A 15140-nucleotide genomic window follows, 5' to 3' on the forward strand; every position below is an offset into this window, starting at 1 on the left:
TCCAGCATCTGTTGCTTCCTGACTTTTTAATGATTACCATTCTACCTGGCATGAGATGGTATCTCATTGTGGTTTTGATTTGCATTTCTCTAATGACCAGCGATGATGAGCTTTTTTCCATGTTTGTTGGTCACATAAATGTCTTTTGAGAAGTTTCTCTTCATATTTTTCTCCCAGTTCTTGATGGGGTTGGTTTTTTTTCTTGTAAATTTGTTAAAGTTCCTTGTAGATTTTTTATATTACACCTTTGTCAGATGGATAGATTGCAAAAATTTTCTCCCATTCTGTAGGTTGCCTGTTCACTCTGATGATAGTTTCTTTTGCTGTGCAGAAGTGCTTCAGTTTAGTTAGATCCCATTTGTCAATTTTGGCTTTTGTTGCCATTAGTTTTGGTGTTTTAGTCGTGAGGTCTTTGCCCATGCATAGGTGCTGAATGGTATTGTCTAGGTTTTCTTCTAGGGTTTTTATGGTTTTAGGTCTTAAATTTAAGTCTTTAATCCCTCTTGACTTAATTTTTATATAAGGTGTAAGGAAGAGATCCAGTTTCAGCTTTCTGCATATAGCTAAGCCAGTTTTCCCAACACCATTTATTAAATAGGGAATCCTTTTCCCATTGCTTTTTGTCAGGTCTGTCAAAGATCAGATGGTTGTAGATGTGTGGCATTATTTTTGAGGCCTCTGTTCTGTTCTATTGGTCTATATATCTGTTTTGATACAAGTATCATGCTGTTTTGGTTACTGTAACTTTGTAGTATTGTTTGAAGTCAGGTAGCATGTTGCCTCCTGCTGCATTCTTTTTGCTTAGGATTGTCTTAGCTATGCAGGCTCTTTTTTGGTTCTATATGAAATTTAAAATAGTTTTTTCTAATTCTGTGTATAAAGTCAATGGTAGTTTGATGAGGATAGCACTGAATCTATAAATTACTTTGGGCAGTATGGCCATTTTTACAATATTGATTCTTCCTATTCATGAGCATGGAATGTTTTTCCATTTGTTTGTGTCCTCTCTTATTTCCTTGAGCAGTGGTTTGTAGTTCTCCTTGAAGAGGTTCTTCACATCCCTTGTAAGTTGTATTCCTACGTGTTTTATTTTCTTTGTAGCAATTGTAAAAAGATTATTTTTCACTCTCACTTCTTTTGCCTTCTAGTTAGTTGTTTCTTTTCTTCCCATTTTAACTCTCCTCAAAAGAATTATCTTCATTTCCTGTCTTCATTTTTCCTCTTCCCTTTCATATGTATAAATATGCCCACTCTCCCTGTTTTCAATTTCTTTCTTTCTTTCCCTATCTGCTATCTTCATCTTTCCCTATCTCTGCTTCCTTCTATTCACTCTCCTCTTTCTGTCCCCCCTCTCATTGTTTTATACACTATTGAGTCTTTTCCAATGCAGCTGTCACTCCCACCCTTCACCTTCCACACAAACATTCCATCACACTACTCTGGTCAAGTTCCAGTGACCTGCACATTGCTAAAGCCAATGGTCAATGCCCAGTACTCATGTTACTCAATCTATGAGCAGTATTTGTTACAGTTCCCTCCTCCTTTAACTTTTTCCATTGGTTTTCCAGGACTCAGTACTCTTAATAGCTAGGATCCTCCTAAATATCCAATCCTTCTCAGTCTCCTTTTCTGCTTCCACCTCATCTTTCCAATTTCTAAGCATTAGAATGCGTCCAGTGCTTAGTCCTTGGACTTTATCTATGCTTACTACTTTGCTGACTTCATTCCATTTAAATACTCTTGCCTATACTGATGACTCTGAAATATAAATAAAATAATCTCAACCTCCTTTCTGATTTTCTTGGTCCACATATTGCTAATTGGATGCCTTATTAGCATCTGAGATTTAACAAGTTCAAAATTAAGCACCCGATCTCTACCCTACGCTCACCTAAATTTACTATTTTCACTTCTCACGACAGTCAGTGGTAACTTCATCTTTCTAGTTAACCAGACCAGAACTGGAGGAGTTATCCTTGACTCCCCTCTTTCACTCCTATGCTTTATCCAAACTCTCAGGAATCCAGTGAGTTCTATCTTCAAAATATAGCTGCTACCCCATAGTACTTAATCACCATTGAATATAAATTTCATATAATTATCTTGTGTATTACCTGTGCACCACCCACCTCCCCTTTCCTCCCTCCAGGCCCTAACTACATAAGCTCCGTGACAATATGGAGTTCCATCAATTTTGTTCACTTCTTTACTCCTAATACCTAGAACAATGCCTAGCACATTGTATGTTCTCAATAAATATTTGGTGGGTGGTTAAAGGGATGAATGGATGAAAGAAACACATGAAAAGGAGTATCAAAGGAGCTCTCTCTCTGCCCTTTATTATCTTAGTGACTTTAGGCAAGTCAGTTGATCTTCACCGAGACTTTTGTTTTATTTAGAAAATAAGGGGATAAAATAGATTCTATCTCACAGGTTTGTTCTGATAATCAGATGAGAGAATAAGCATGTATTTAATAATTAGAAGGTTCTATACACATGTTAGTCATGATAAGAAGGAAGAAAAGAAAGGGAAAGACTTGAGGGGGCTAATGGTTGCCAAATGAGAGATTAGGTACACAGAAAACAGTTTCCTTCACAGTTTTGAGTATTTCTAGGCTTGGTTATAAAGGGTTTGTTTTAAACATTGAAATAACACCTTAATTTCACTTATATTTTATAGCTTTCCTCATGTATCAGTGAATTCAGGACAGGAATCTTCTAATACAGTGATACTCAAAGTGTGGTCCGCAGACTAATACTTGGTCTATTTGTTATTAGTTCTTACTGGTCTATATTGTGTAAGTCCAGAAATTAAAAGTAAGCACTTAGACACATATAGCAGAATAAGATTTTGTCTGCTGAATGTTATAATACAAATTTGGATCTTCTATTTTATGTATTCTTTGTTTAATTTCATTTTTATTATACTTTAATTATATATATCATTTATTATAATATATTTATAATACATTTATTATACTTTAATAAAAATGTTAGGGGAAAGAAATCAAAAACCTGTCTCACCACCACAGATAGTTTGAGAACCACGTTCAAAGAGATGAAACGACAGTCTTAATCCTAGATTAGTAAACTATTCTTTAAATGTATTCAGAAGTTCGTATAATTTGAACCCAGTATCACAAAATTACCCTGGCTTGGGATACCTCCTTAGCTTATTTATAAGCAGAGATGAGCATGTTTCTCATCCTTAAAAACTGAGGCATTAGTAGTGTTACCTATAGATGTTGCTAAGTTTTTCTATACTTACAATAATTGTAATAGCTATAAATTGAGTCATAATGAATATTCATCTGATGTGTTTAACTTGTGTTAAGCATTTTCTTATATAATCTATAAACTTATGTGCAAATTAAGTAAAAAAGTTAGCTAGCTCTGACATATTTCTTAAAGTTGTTTTTTAATCAGCAGAGCCACACTGGTCAGTGATAAACGTATGGCACTGAAAGCTACTAGTATGAAGGTTTGCACCATCACTTAAATGTTGATTCTTCTAAGTTTAAGAGTTTTAAGTCTGTGCCAGTTTGTGTGGCTGGTGTGTGCAGAAACTAATGTTATTGGTTATGACAGGAAAATTGGGACTCCTAAATTCAATAGCACATCAGGCCTGTTTTACAGTTTTATGTGAATAATTTCAAAAGGTTTATATTTTTAGTCAGTAACGTTAGACCATATTGTCTTCATTGGAAGACAAATTAGAGTTTCTAAGGTGTTCCAAATTGATATAATGTTTCTCTGTCCTGTGAGTAGACCCAAAATTGGTTTTGAGAGTAAGAATGGCACCTGATTCATTTTTGTCTAGATTACATTTAGGTAATATGGGTTCAGGGCATTTTACAGGGCTGTAGAAAGATTTCATCAGCATGTAAGGAGTCAGACCAGGTCAAGAGTTAAGTAATAAATGTTTGATTTCTTCCGGTTTAGACAAGTCTGATTTCCCTTATTGTTGGAGATCACCAGAGCAGATACTGTTGAACTCTAAACTTTGATCACATAGAAATTAAGGGTTATTTCCTTTGACCATTCTGTCATTTGTCTTTAAAAGAAAATTGACAAAGTTAACATCTGAACACCTTTGAAATTTTTCCACAATGTTAAATTCACTTCTTCACTTTATATTGGTATGACCTAATTTTTAATTTACCCACAGCATCATGAAGAATTAAGAAATAAAACTTTATTTTGTGAAGAAAGCAACATTTTGCCTTTTCTGACTTATTAAAAACTGTTTGGAAATGGTCAGAATAATGAATTCCAAGCAGGAAGTATTTTCCATTTTTTTGAAACTAGGTTGCCTTTATGATGGTTTCTTTAAGAAACTTAAAGTAGATTTAAAAAAATAAATACATTGGTTCGGTTGGTCTGTTTATTACCAAACTGTTATGGAATTTCACACATCTGTTTCAGAATGTAGCTCCTCATAGACTACTACACTGTTTCTCAATTTTAATAGGCCTCATTTATCCTATAAATAAACCTACATTTTCTTACCTGATCAAGTGAGCAAACAATAGGGGTCAGATGTGGCAAACACTTTAACAGAAAGCACATGTCTCGCCGTCAGGGTGAGGTAGAGTCATATCAAGATTGCTTGAAGTTATTAATGGCAGTAAAATTTATGCTTCCTCCTGTTTTCCCAATTAAATCAAGAAGCCTTTTTTCTTAAGATTCTTCTGTCACCAGCTGGTTCCAATACTGTGTGTGTGAATATTGCCTAGGGTGTCTCCATTTCTCAATGGTAAAATTTGGCCAAAGCATATTAAGACAGTGATGTGGACATATAGGCTAGAAAGTAGTCATTGTTAAGGGCTTTATTTTGGTTCTTATCATTTGTACCACAAGTATGTGTATTCTTTAGAGCTTATTGCAGAAAAGTTGTATTTTCTGGATGTAATAAAAATTCTAGAGAAGACAATAAAATAATTGAAGACATGTTGAAAAATAAGCTGCGTGGCAAAATGTACACTTGTACATACTAAAAAAACCAATGAAAATCCATCAAAACGTTTTATATAAGAGTACTCATTTAGTGAATATCTCTAAAAATAGAGTGTTTAGCTTACTGGTAGATCTGCAATGTTTCTCATACTTTTAAAATTAAATAAGTGGACATAAAAATTACTTATCCATGAACCGGTGTACCTCAGAAACTATTGCTGTACTTAATGTCTTCATACTGATCTTTGTAATCTATAAATTATGTTTATTTTTTCCCCTAACTGTTGGTTAATAGCTGTTGATTTTTATCTGTTCCTCTCAAATCTTGACTATAAAGAAATCTGTTATAAAACAGATCATTCAGGTAGTTACAATCTTAAGCATTGGTCTGTGCAAATTCAAATTTAAAATAGACTATTTATACTGAGTATACATCTGCAGTATATGCTTTAATAAGCATAAAATTATGTGGAAACAAATATCAAAGATGTTCTAATATAACTTCAGTATCTTTTTAGTCTATGTCAGTATAGTCAACATGCTCAGTAATTATTGCAATTATCTTTTAAGTGGTGGGTTTTACTTGTGGCATTTTCACTGTATTGATATAAGTCTAGGGTTCTAACTCCATAATAAATTTAAAGATACCTGCAAATTTTGAAGCATGTTGTATTCATATAGACTTTTCAGAGGTAATATATCACCTTAATGCTGTTCTATTCTAATACAGGTGTGCTTATATTCTCACTTCTCTTATCTTTTCATGGAGTCTTTGTGACATCAAAGGGAGTGTTCTACTTTGAAAGAAGACATAGAATGTAGATGGGAATGAGAATCTGGCTAATAATGTGGCCCTTAACTTGTGTTCTCACTTTGTTTTCACAGTGTTGGGCTGGGTCTACTGCAGAAGTGGAAATTTGGCTTTGAGTTCTGGTGTTCATAACTCATATTTCTGCTTGACTGAACTGTGAATGAAAAATCCCGAGTGTCTTACAAAATTAGTAATTGAATGGTGGTTTTACTCATCACTTCAGAGATGAAAAAACTGAAGACATTTTAAAATTCAAAACCCATCAGCCTGTGTTTTGCTCTTTAATTGGCAGAAAATCGATTCTGATAGCAGCCCAGAGAGCTGATTTTTTTCTCTCCTTTAGCTGCCCCAGCTGAACTACAGCTGTAAATTTCTTTAAAAAGAAAGAAAGATGCAATGTTTCTTATAAACTCTTGAATGTACTTTATAAGTGCAATAATTCCCACAAAATCAGTTACTGGAGTTAATGACCAGTTTGTTAAGGCATTAACTGCCCTCAGCTGGGAATGACCAATTTGAGGGGAATGGCTGCACAAATGCTAAGATAATTCAGTAACACTTTCAAATAATGATCCAGCTAATTAACGGTGAATTCCTCTGGAAATCCTATCGAAGTACTTATGACCTCTGCATTTAATAGCCAGTGAGTTCATCATGATTCATGTTTATTACCGTAAATACCAAAGGAATCATAATGACTAGGCCATTTTTTTTCTACCCTGCCCTTATTACTTGAACAGATTTGACTAATCCACCTCCAGTCATTAAGAACCTAGTTCTCAAGATACTCAGTCTTTTCACTGCCTGTGCTCAAAATTCACAGAGCCTTTGGTGCTGTGCCAGGATGCCGACTGTTGGCAGCCTGTTTTTACCTGGGATGCCATTAGGGAGTAATTGATGTCTTTATGTCTTAAAGGAGCCTTTTTGAAATGTCTGCCATTTGTAGGATGTAGAAGAATCCTAGCTAGTTAGCTAGAATTTATGGCTTCTAGTCATGAATTCTCATGAAAAAAACATGCCCTCCAATCTCATTCCTTGTAGGAATTCATTTAGAGTATATAAGATTTTTTTTCTTGGTGTTTATTTTGAAAGAACGCAGATATTCTTTCAGTGAATGAAGACTATCAGTTTACAATAAAGGATAAGTTCTTCATTTTACTTAGACTATTTAATCTCTCTAATAGCTGTTTATTGCTATGTGATCTGCAAATTAGCCTTTGAGTCATAATAATAAATGTTGGCTGCCAAAGAGCCTCTACTTTCTCTGCAGAGTTGTGTTTGAATAGATGAATTCGGGTTATTTCCAGACATCTTCCCACTCCAGGTGCTCACTTTTATTCTAAAATGCCTTGTCTTTTTGGTTATAGGTGTCAGGTATCTGTTAGCTGCCATGAAGTTATAGGCATTTTTATTAAAAAGTTGATTATTTATATAATCATTTATGATTCAGTGATTAAGATACATATGGTGTATATACCGTAGTCTTCATATATTGAAATTATTTAGAAGAGAAAGGAAATATGTGATTTGTAACTGTAGGATAGAACTAGCATCATCAAGATAATAGATGGGTAACAAGACCATTTAAAAAATATTTATGTATTTTTCTTAATAAAGGCCAATTGCCAGTTTATATCTTTTTCATTCCCTAACTAAATACAAAAAAGGGAAAATTAAATTTATAGTTATTTGTAAATCAATTGTTTGAATTCTAGGGGAAACTTCAGCCAGATAAAATCCAGAAGACACATTAACAACTTGGTTTTAGAGCCCTGAATACAATATTATAGTCCCTTAGCTCTGTTATAACCCCCTTTCACATACTTTCCTCAAAAAATACATAAGTCTATCTGGCTCAGCAGTAGTTGTAGTCCAGTTTCTTTTTTTCATTTGTCTTCAGCTAAATCATGGGGAAAATACCTCTGCTTATATAGGTTTTATTTGTCTGGGAATTGTGAGGTTTCTCTTCAGTGTCCTCAGACTTCTGTCTGTTCTTTCATCTGCTTGATAGCCCATCCCCTCCATGACTATTCCCCACTTGAGGAGTGAAAGCAAGTTCTGTTGAAAGAAGGAAACATGAAAGGAGGAGAGATTTCACAATGTGTGTGTGGAGAGCGGAATAGAGAGGGGATCATTTTCTTTAGTAAAGTTTTTTTTTTTTTCATTAAGCAATTTATAACTTTATGAGAGTGAGAGAATGATGATGGGTTCTTATTATATATGGTTCACTGAGTAGAGCCTCAGGTGTAAGATGACTCTTCTAAGCCTAAATTTTATGAACAGCAGAGCTTTATAGGAAAATGACTAGGTAGAAAGGCAAGTGGCGGAGCCACAGGCTCAGAGTATACCTCTGAATCCTGTCTAGCTCATCTCAGAAATCGGCTGCCTCTCCAACTTACTTCTAACTACAGTTCAAGTCTTGAGGATTTAAAATAAAAGCATCGTATGTATTAGGGACACCTGATAGTACTGTTGCATTTGTAAAACAAAAAGAATGTTACTGCCAACATAATAATGATAATAAGAAATGATAATTATTGAATTGGTTTATTGTATGTCAAACTTAGTGCTAATTGCTTTACCAGGAATCTCTCACCTAATCCTCACACAGCAACCTTTTCAGGTAGGTACAGTTATTTACAGATTATGAAACTGAAACACAGAATTTAAATAACATTCACAAGGCTATGTAGCTAATGAGAGAAGAGCCACAGATTGAACCCAAGCAGTCTGTCTCCAGAGCCTGAGCTCTCAACCACTATGTTTGCATATTGCTTTTATCACTCTATCCACATTTTAAGCTTCTAGCACCTTGTTTTTCTCATAAAATCACAGATTGCTAGCAGTTGCTATCTAATTTAGTGAAAGTGAGTTTCAGAACTTAGGCTGCTGTAGGTCTAGTCCTCAAAACTGCTTGGGGTATAACGCAGTTTCCAGCATCAAGAACTTCTTCCATCCATTGGAACCTGCTGTATCTGGGCACAGGTCCTCTGAGAAATATCTGATTGCATTTCTTCATTTCATCTCCTCTTTTCACTACTGCCAATCTTCTCACCCTCTTCCCCAGAAGTTCCAGATCCAGCAGATCCTAAGAGTCCTTCTAGGTGAAATCTCCTTCCTGTACTTTACCCTAAGGAATGATGATAACAACTTACATTTATATGGCATTATTGATTTCAGTCTTTCTGCTGCCTCCTGGAAGACTTGGTAAAAAGTACATGCATGAGCTTTATATATAGTCAGACCTAGGTTTGAATCCCAGATTCACATCTGTGTTTCATTTGGAAAGAGTCATATCCTTAGTGAATGTCATTGCCTCATCTCTGAATCAAAGATAATACCTACCCCTTTAATTACTGTAAGGTCTAAATGTGAAAAACTATGCTGAACATGCAATAAGAACAATACCATTGTTTGTTTAACCCTTTCTCTTTAACCTCTCAAAGAATTGTAGTATAAGAAAGATACATTCATAGCCTTATGTCCCTAGAGCTTCTCTTAACTTCAGACCTTTAGTTTTTAGCAAACTTTTGGATATGATGATTGTTTTAGATGAATATTATAGGAAATGGGAAACCTATTCAGAGTTTTTTTAATAAGAGGATCACAGATAGAGAAGAATTAGGAGGATGTGGGAGAACTGCAGGAAACTTTCACTTTTGGCCATAAGTGCAAAGAGAAAAGGAAAATGAGGAAGTACACAAGAGCAGAACTAGGACTGGCTGCAGAATGAATCATCCTACTTTTGGAAATTAGACATTAGTTTTGCTATATAAAATTAAAATAAATTGTAATATCTGAGAACTGCTTCTTATCTATGTTATTCATCTGCCAGTAATTTTAGGACTTCGTTGTACTTCTTTTCTTTCTTTTTTTGAGTTGGAGTCTTGCTCTTGTCACCCTGGCTGGAGTGCAGTAGCACAATCTCTGCTCACTGCAACCTCAGCCTCACAGGTTCAAGTGATTCTCCTGCCTCACTCTCCCAAGTAGCTGGGACTACAGGGTTGTGCCATCGTGCCCAGCTAATTTTTTGTATTTTTAGTAGAGATGGGGTTTCATCATGCTGGCCAGGCTGATGTTGAACTCCTGACCCTGTGATCCATCCGCCTCAGTCTCTCAAAGTGCTGGGATTACTTTCTGTTCTAACAAATACCCTTTATTCTGAGTTGGCCTTTGCGTGTGTGCACGCACACACACACACACACACGTATACATACATGTACATAAAATTAACTAGAGAATTTCCCTTGTTATTTATTTTTAGCTTTTCCCGATGTTCAGTAATTTCTTGTTCTTCTAATGTAGTACTTATGTTTTAAAAGTGAGTCCTTCCTTCCTCTAACCTTACATGAATGATTTGCCACCTTAGGACATTGCTTTTTAAAATTTTTTTCTTTGATATGAACAGCAGACAGATTCTCCTAGAGTATGGGATAGCTTCCTATTTCATTCCTAGCCTCACATTGAATTTTAATGTTTGATTATTTACTTTGCTGTTGAAGAATCTTTTATATTAGGTACCTATTTTTCTTTGTTTCCTTTTCCATTTAATGAGTTGTATTACTTGGAATCCTACTTTCCAGTGAATCTATTACATAGAGAAAGTATCTTCAAATATTCTGTAAAAATTAAGTAGGACTAGAACTTATCCACAGCTGAATGACAGACAGAAAATAACTGGAATCACAGGGAAGGAGATACTTGCCTTCAGAATATGAGAGTTTGCTTTAAAAGTCTGTTTGAAAAAATTTTCAAACATCTAAATTTCTAAGGGAAAAGAAAGAATGTGAAATACAGTCTGACCAAGACTAAGGGATTCCTACTTCCTTGAGGTATGAAGTTGGAATTTTTCATTCTTAAGCTACATTATCATGAGAATCTGTTTAAATGTATGTTTTGCTATGATAAATGTGCTTTATACTAGAATAAGTATAAATTGGTGCTTTCAACAGTATAAAAATGTGCTCTGTTAAAATCTAACATTAAAATGCATAGATCTTACATATTTAGAGTGCTTCCAACTCAAGGACAAAATTGTTGGGGTTGAGAACATTTATTTTGTCTGCACTTTTCTCTTACTTGGAGCGATTTCACAATTTTTACATTATATTTCCCTCCAGATAAAATTCTCACCTCTAAACAAAGACTTTAAATATTATTTTCTCCCATATTACTGTATCTTAGCTTTGTTTTAGCCTTAGCCAATGGTCATTATCCTTAGAGCCTATCTCTGACTAATTTAGCTTCTCTCTTTAAAAATTTTGTAGTAAAGCTCTTCAAACAATAGAAGAAATGTGAGTAAACGATTTGATCTTGACTCTCTATTCTGTAAATTTTCTATGAATTTAATTTTTCTTTAAATAATGCTATAGGGAAAAAATCTAAAATGGATGAAATAAATATTTCATATAAATAAAATGCATTTCCAGTATATGTTGTATTCCAAGTAGTTGAATTAGTGAATTTATAGATTTTAGTTAGGGTGAAAATGCTTACTAGTATTTGTTCATCTGACAAACAAATTGTTTTTATCTTATCCTGGGGAGTTGTTCTTATTGCTATTGTAAGCAATAGCAAATAGGCTTCAGCCAAACCATTTTGAAAGATGCAAAATCTAAAAGTCTGGATTAAAAAGCAGTATATTTTTTAAAATGTGTTTAATTCTCTCAGATATCAGTGTTTATCCGTCTTTTATACCTGATAATAATATCTTACTTGGAAAACAATTTTACCTTGTGATATAAAAATGTTGAATACCAAAGGCATCAAATGAGGAAAAAAGTGTTTGAGACTACTATTGTAACATAATCTGGTAAAGATTTTGGAATCAGAGACCATGTTTAAATCCCTACTCAACCACTTACAAGGCTATGCAGCAAGTATTTATTTTTCTCTAAAACTTTAGATTTCTTATCTGAAACATAGGGATGATAAGACCTAGGTGACAGATTGTTTTGAGATTCAATGCCATGTAGTTTGTTTAACATGGCTCTTGATATGTAGTAAATGTTTAATAAATGATTATTAATAGTCAATCAACAATTATTAAATACCTACATTGTGCTAGGTACTATTCTTGCATCTCAGGATAATGCAGTGAATAAAGTCCTTGCTTTCCTGGAGCTTATATATTAGATAAAATATATCAGATGATAAGGAAGTTCAAAATTAATTTTCAAATTAGAGGATCACTATATATTTTTTTGCTTACTTTTATGTGACACATACACACCATGGAATACTATGCAGACATAAAAAATGATGAATTTGTGTCCTTTGTAGGGACATGGATGAATATGGAAACTATTATTCTCAGCAAACTGGCACAAGAACAGAAAATCTAACACTGCATGTTCTCACTCATAGGTGGGTGTTGAACAAAGAACACATGGATGCAGGGAGAGAAGCATCACACACTTGGGTCTGTTGTAGGGGCTAGGGAAGGGACAGCAGAGGGTGGGGAGTTGGGGAGAGATAACGTAGGGAGAAATGCCAGATATAGGTGATATGGGGATGGAGGCAGCAAACCACCTTCCATGTATGTACCTATGCAGCAATCCTGCATGATCTGTATATGTACCCTAAAACCTAAAGTACAATAAAAAATAAATAAAAGGTCTCTTGAAATTTCATAAAATACTTCTGTCTCAAATCTTATTTATCTGAAATTCTGAACCCCTTTTAAAACTGGTAATTTCTGTCTTTGACTAAATGAGTTTATTTCTTCAGCTTTTACTTTTAAATATTAAAACAGAATCAATCAGCAGATATTTACTGAACAACTTCCATGTTCTATGCTAGGCCTTGTGAAAATACCAGTTTAGGGCCAGGTGCAGTGGCTCACGCCTGTAATCCCAGCACTTTGGGAGGCCGAGGCAGGAGGATCATGGGGTCAGGAGTTTGAGACCAGCCTGGCCAATATGGTGAAACCCCATCTCTACTAAAAATATAAAAAATTAGCTGCCTGTAATCCCAGCTACTTGGGAGGCTGAGAACCACTTGGACTCGGGAGGCGGAGTTTGCAGGGAGCGGAGATCCCACCACTGTACTCCAACCTGGGCAACAGAGTGAGATTCCGTCTCAAAAAAAAAAAAAAAAGTGAAGAAATTATATCCGTTTATTTCTATTAAAGAATTTCTAACTACCTTGGGAATATCTTCAGGATTTCTTATATCCCAGAATTTTCAAAAAGGATGTTGTTTTTTGGATAAAATTTTTAGTTAAGCAACTTTCCTGGCTCTAGTTTTTTCACTGACTTTGAGATCATAAGTAGGTCCTTAAAATATGTTCGGTCTGAAAGCAGGTAGGATTAAATGATGTATTCAATTTCCATTTTGTTTTTCAAATCTATGATACCTATTTATTTTTATTTCAGTTTCAAAGTATGTAAAACTAGAATAATTTTACCTTAGAAATTCTGAGACATTCTTCATACTATATTTAGGTTATGTTATAGCTTATAGCATTTTTTAGTCAATTTTTTTATTATAACTGCTACTCTACTTCTTTCATTATTTGGGTGATATTTTCAGTTTCCGATTCATAGAAATATCTTTTTTATTTACTGTTTCTTATATATCACCACTGTAAATGAACTGTATTAATCATCTATTTTGATAAAACAGTAAAGATGGGGAGGCTAATGACCCAATTTTCCTTATGTTGGACTCATGAAAATTATTAATTCTTAGGGTTAATTTTCTTTTTCAAAAATCTACCTTAGAAATTAGACATTCTGTCTTGGAAATTAGTGATGTTTCACATATAACATGAATATGCTTGCTCCAAACTTTGGATTTGAAATAGATACTCAAAATATTTTTCAGATTACGTTTATATAAGGATTTTGTTCTGTAGTTTAAATTGGAGTACATTGATTTGAGTGTGCTATATAAAAACATATTTATATCACCATCACCATGATGTTTTACTCCTAGGCAATGATAACTACAAACAAATAGCAATGTGCGTTCTTTACCACATAAGCATGGATGACCGCTTTAAATCAATGTTTGCATATACTGACTGTATACCACAGGTAAGTGGTTTAAGTGTTTTAAGAAAAACATTTAAGAAATATATATATATATTTGCTGTTTTCTCTTGATTTGTCACGATTTTCTCTCAAAAAGTTCTCTTCTTAATAATACTGTAAATTTGTAATAGAAAATTGAAGAAGTACGGAACTGTATAAAAATGAAAATAACTTTCCTTTATCCCAAACTTAGAGATAACTATTTAACACTTTGGTGTACTTCTCTACATACTTAAAAAGCAATATATTGAGATTATATAGTATATATAATTTTTACATACTGCTTTATTAATAGATCATAATTATACTCTCATATCACTGAACATTCTTCAGAAATTATTTTTAGTAGTTGTATAAATTCTATTGCATGAATGTACCATCATTTAAATATTGTTAAATTGTATGTTTAGATTTTTTCCAATTTATCACATTAAAATATATATAAGCAAATGAAAATAATGTGAGATATCATATTTGTAAGTGCTTCCCCATATCTCTGAATTTTTCTTTAGTTTAAATTCCTAAAAGTAGGATAACTAAGTCAAAAGATAATGAACACTTGTGTTTTTGTTTTGGCCAAAATATCTTCTAAGAAATCATAAGTTTTTATTTCCAGCTAGCATTTAATTTTTAACAACACTGGATATTATTGTTCTTCTAAATATGTGGTGGTTCATTATTTCTTTTTATTTGCATTTCCATGAATATTGGTGAGGTCGAACTTTTTTTCTACGTTTATTAACCATATTCTGTTACAAATCATTCATGTCTCCTCCCTTCCTTCCTTCCTTCCTTCCTTCCTTCCTTCCTTCCTTCCTTCCTGCCTGCCTGCCTGCCTCTGCCTTTCTCCCTCTCTCTTTCTCTCTCTCCCTTTCTTCCTTTTTTTTTTTTTTTAAGAGACAGGGTCTTGCTCTGTTGCCCAAGCTAAAATGCAGTGGTACAATCATAGCTCACTAGAGCCTTAAAATACCTGGGCTCAAGCAGTCCTCCTGCTTCAGCCTCCTGGATAGCTAGGACTACAGGTGTACACCACTATGAATGGTTAATTTTTATGTTTTAAAAAATTTTTTATACAGACAGATTCTTACTTTTTGCCCAGGATAGTCTTGAACTTTTGGCTTCAAGTGATCCTCCCCACTTGTCTTCCCAAAGTTCTGGGATTGCAAGTGTAGGCTATCAAAATGGGACTTCACAATATTTAAATTCATGCATTAATATTTTTTTTATTAACAAATAAGATCAATGTACATAATAACTATTTTAATTTTGTGTTACAAATATTGCTCGTTTGTCACATGTATTTTAATTTTATGTTTAATATTAATAGTTTTAATTGCT

General features: G+C 33.9%; 1 protein-coding gene across 2 annotated transcripts in view; it reads left to right on the top strand.

The window, feature by feature from the left end:
* The window catches only part of KIFAP3 (kinesin associated protein 3), a 142711-nt gene that overhangs the window by 61582 nt on the left and 65989 nt on the right, over positions 1-15140 (top strand). For both annotated transcript variants that reach the window (XM_078356300.1, XM_002807710.7), the window contains exon 11: positions 13705-13805. In XM_078356300.1, coding sequence (XP_078212426.1) covers positions 13705-13805 — 101 coding nt within the window. The remainder of the gene's footprint in view (positions 1-13704; positions 13806-15140) is intronic.

This window comes from Callithrix jacchus, chromosome 18 (assembly GCF_049354715.1).
Source record: "Callithrix jacchus isolate 240 chromosome 18, calJac240_pri, whole genome shotgun sequence".
Lineage (NCBI taxonomy): Eukaryota > Metazoa > Chordata > Mammalia > Primates > Cebidae > Callithrix > Callithrix jacchus.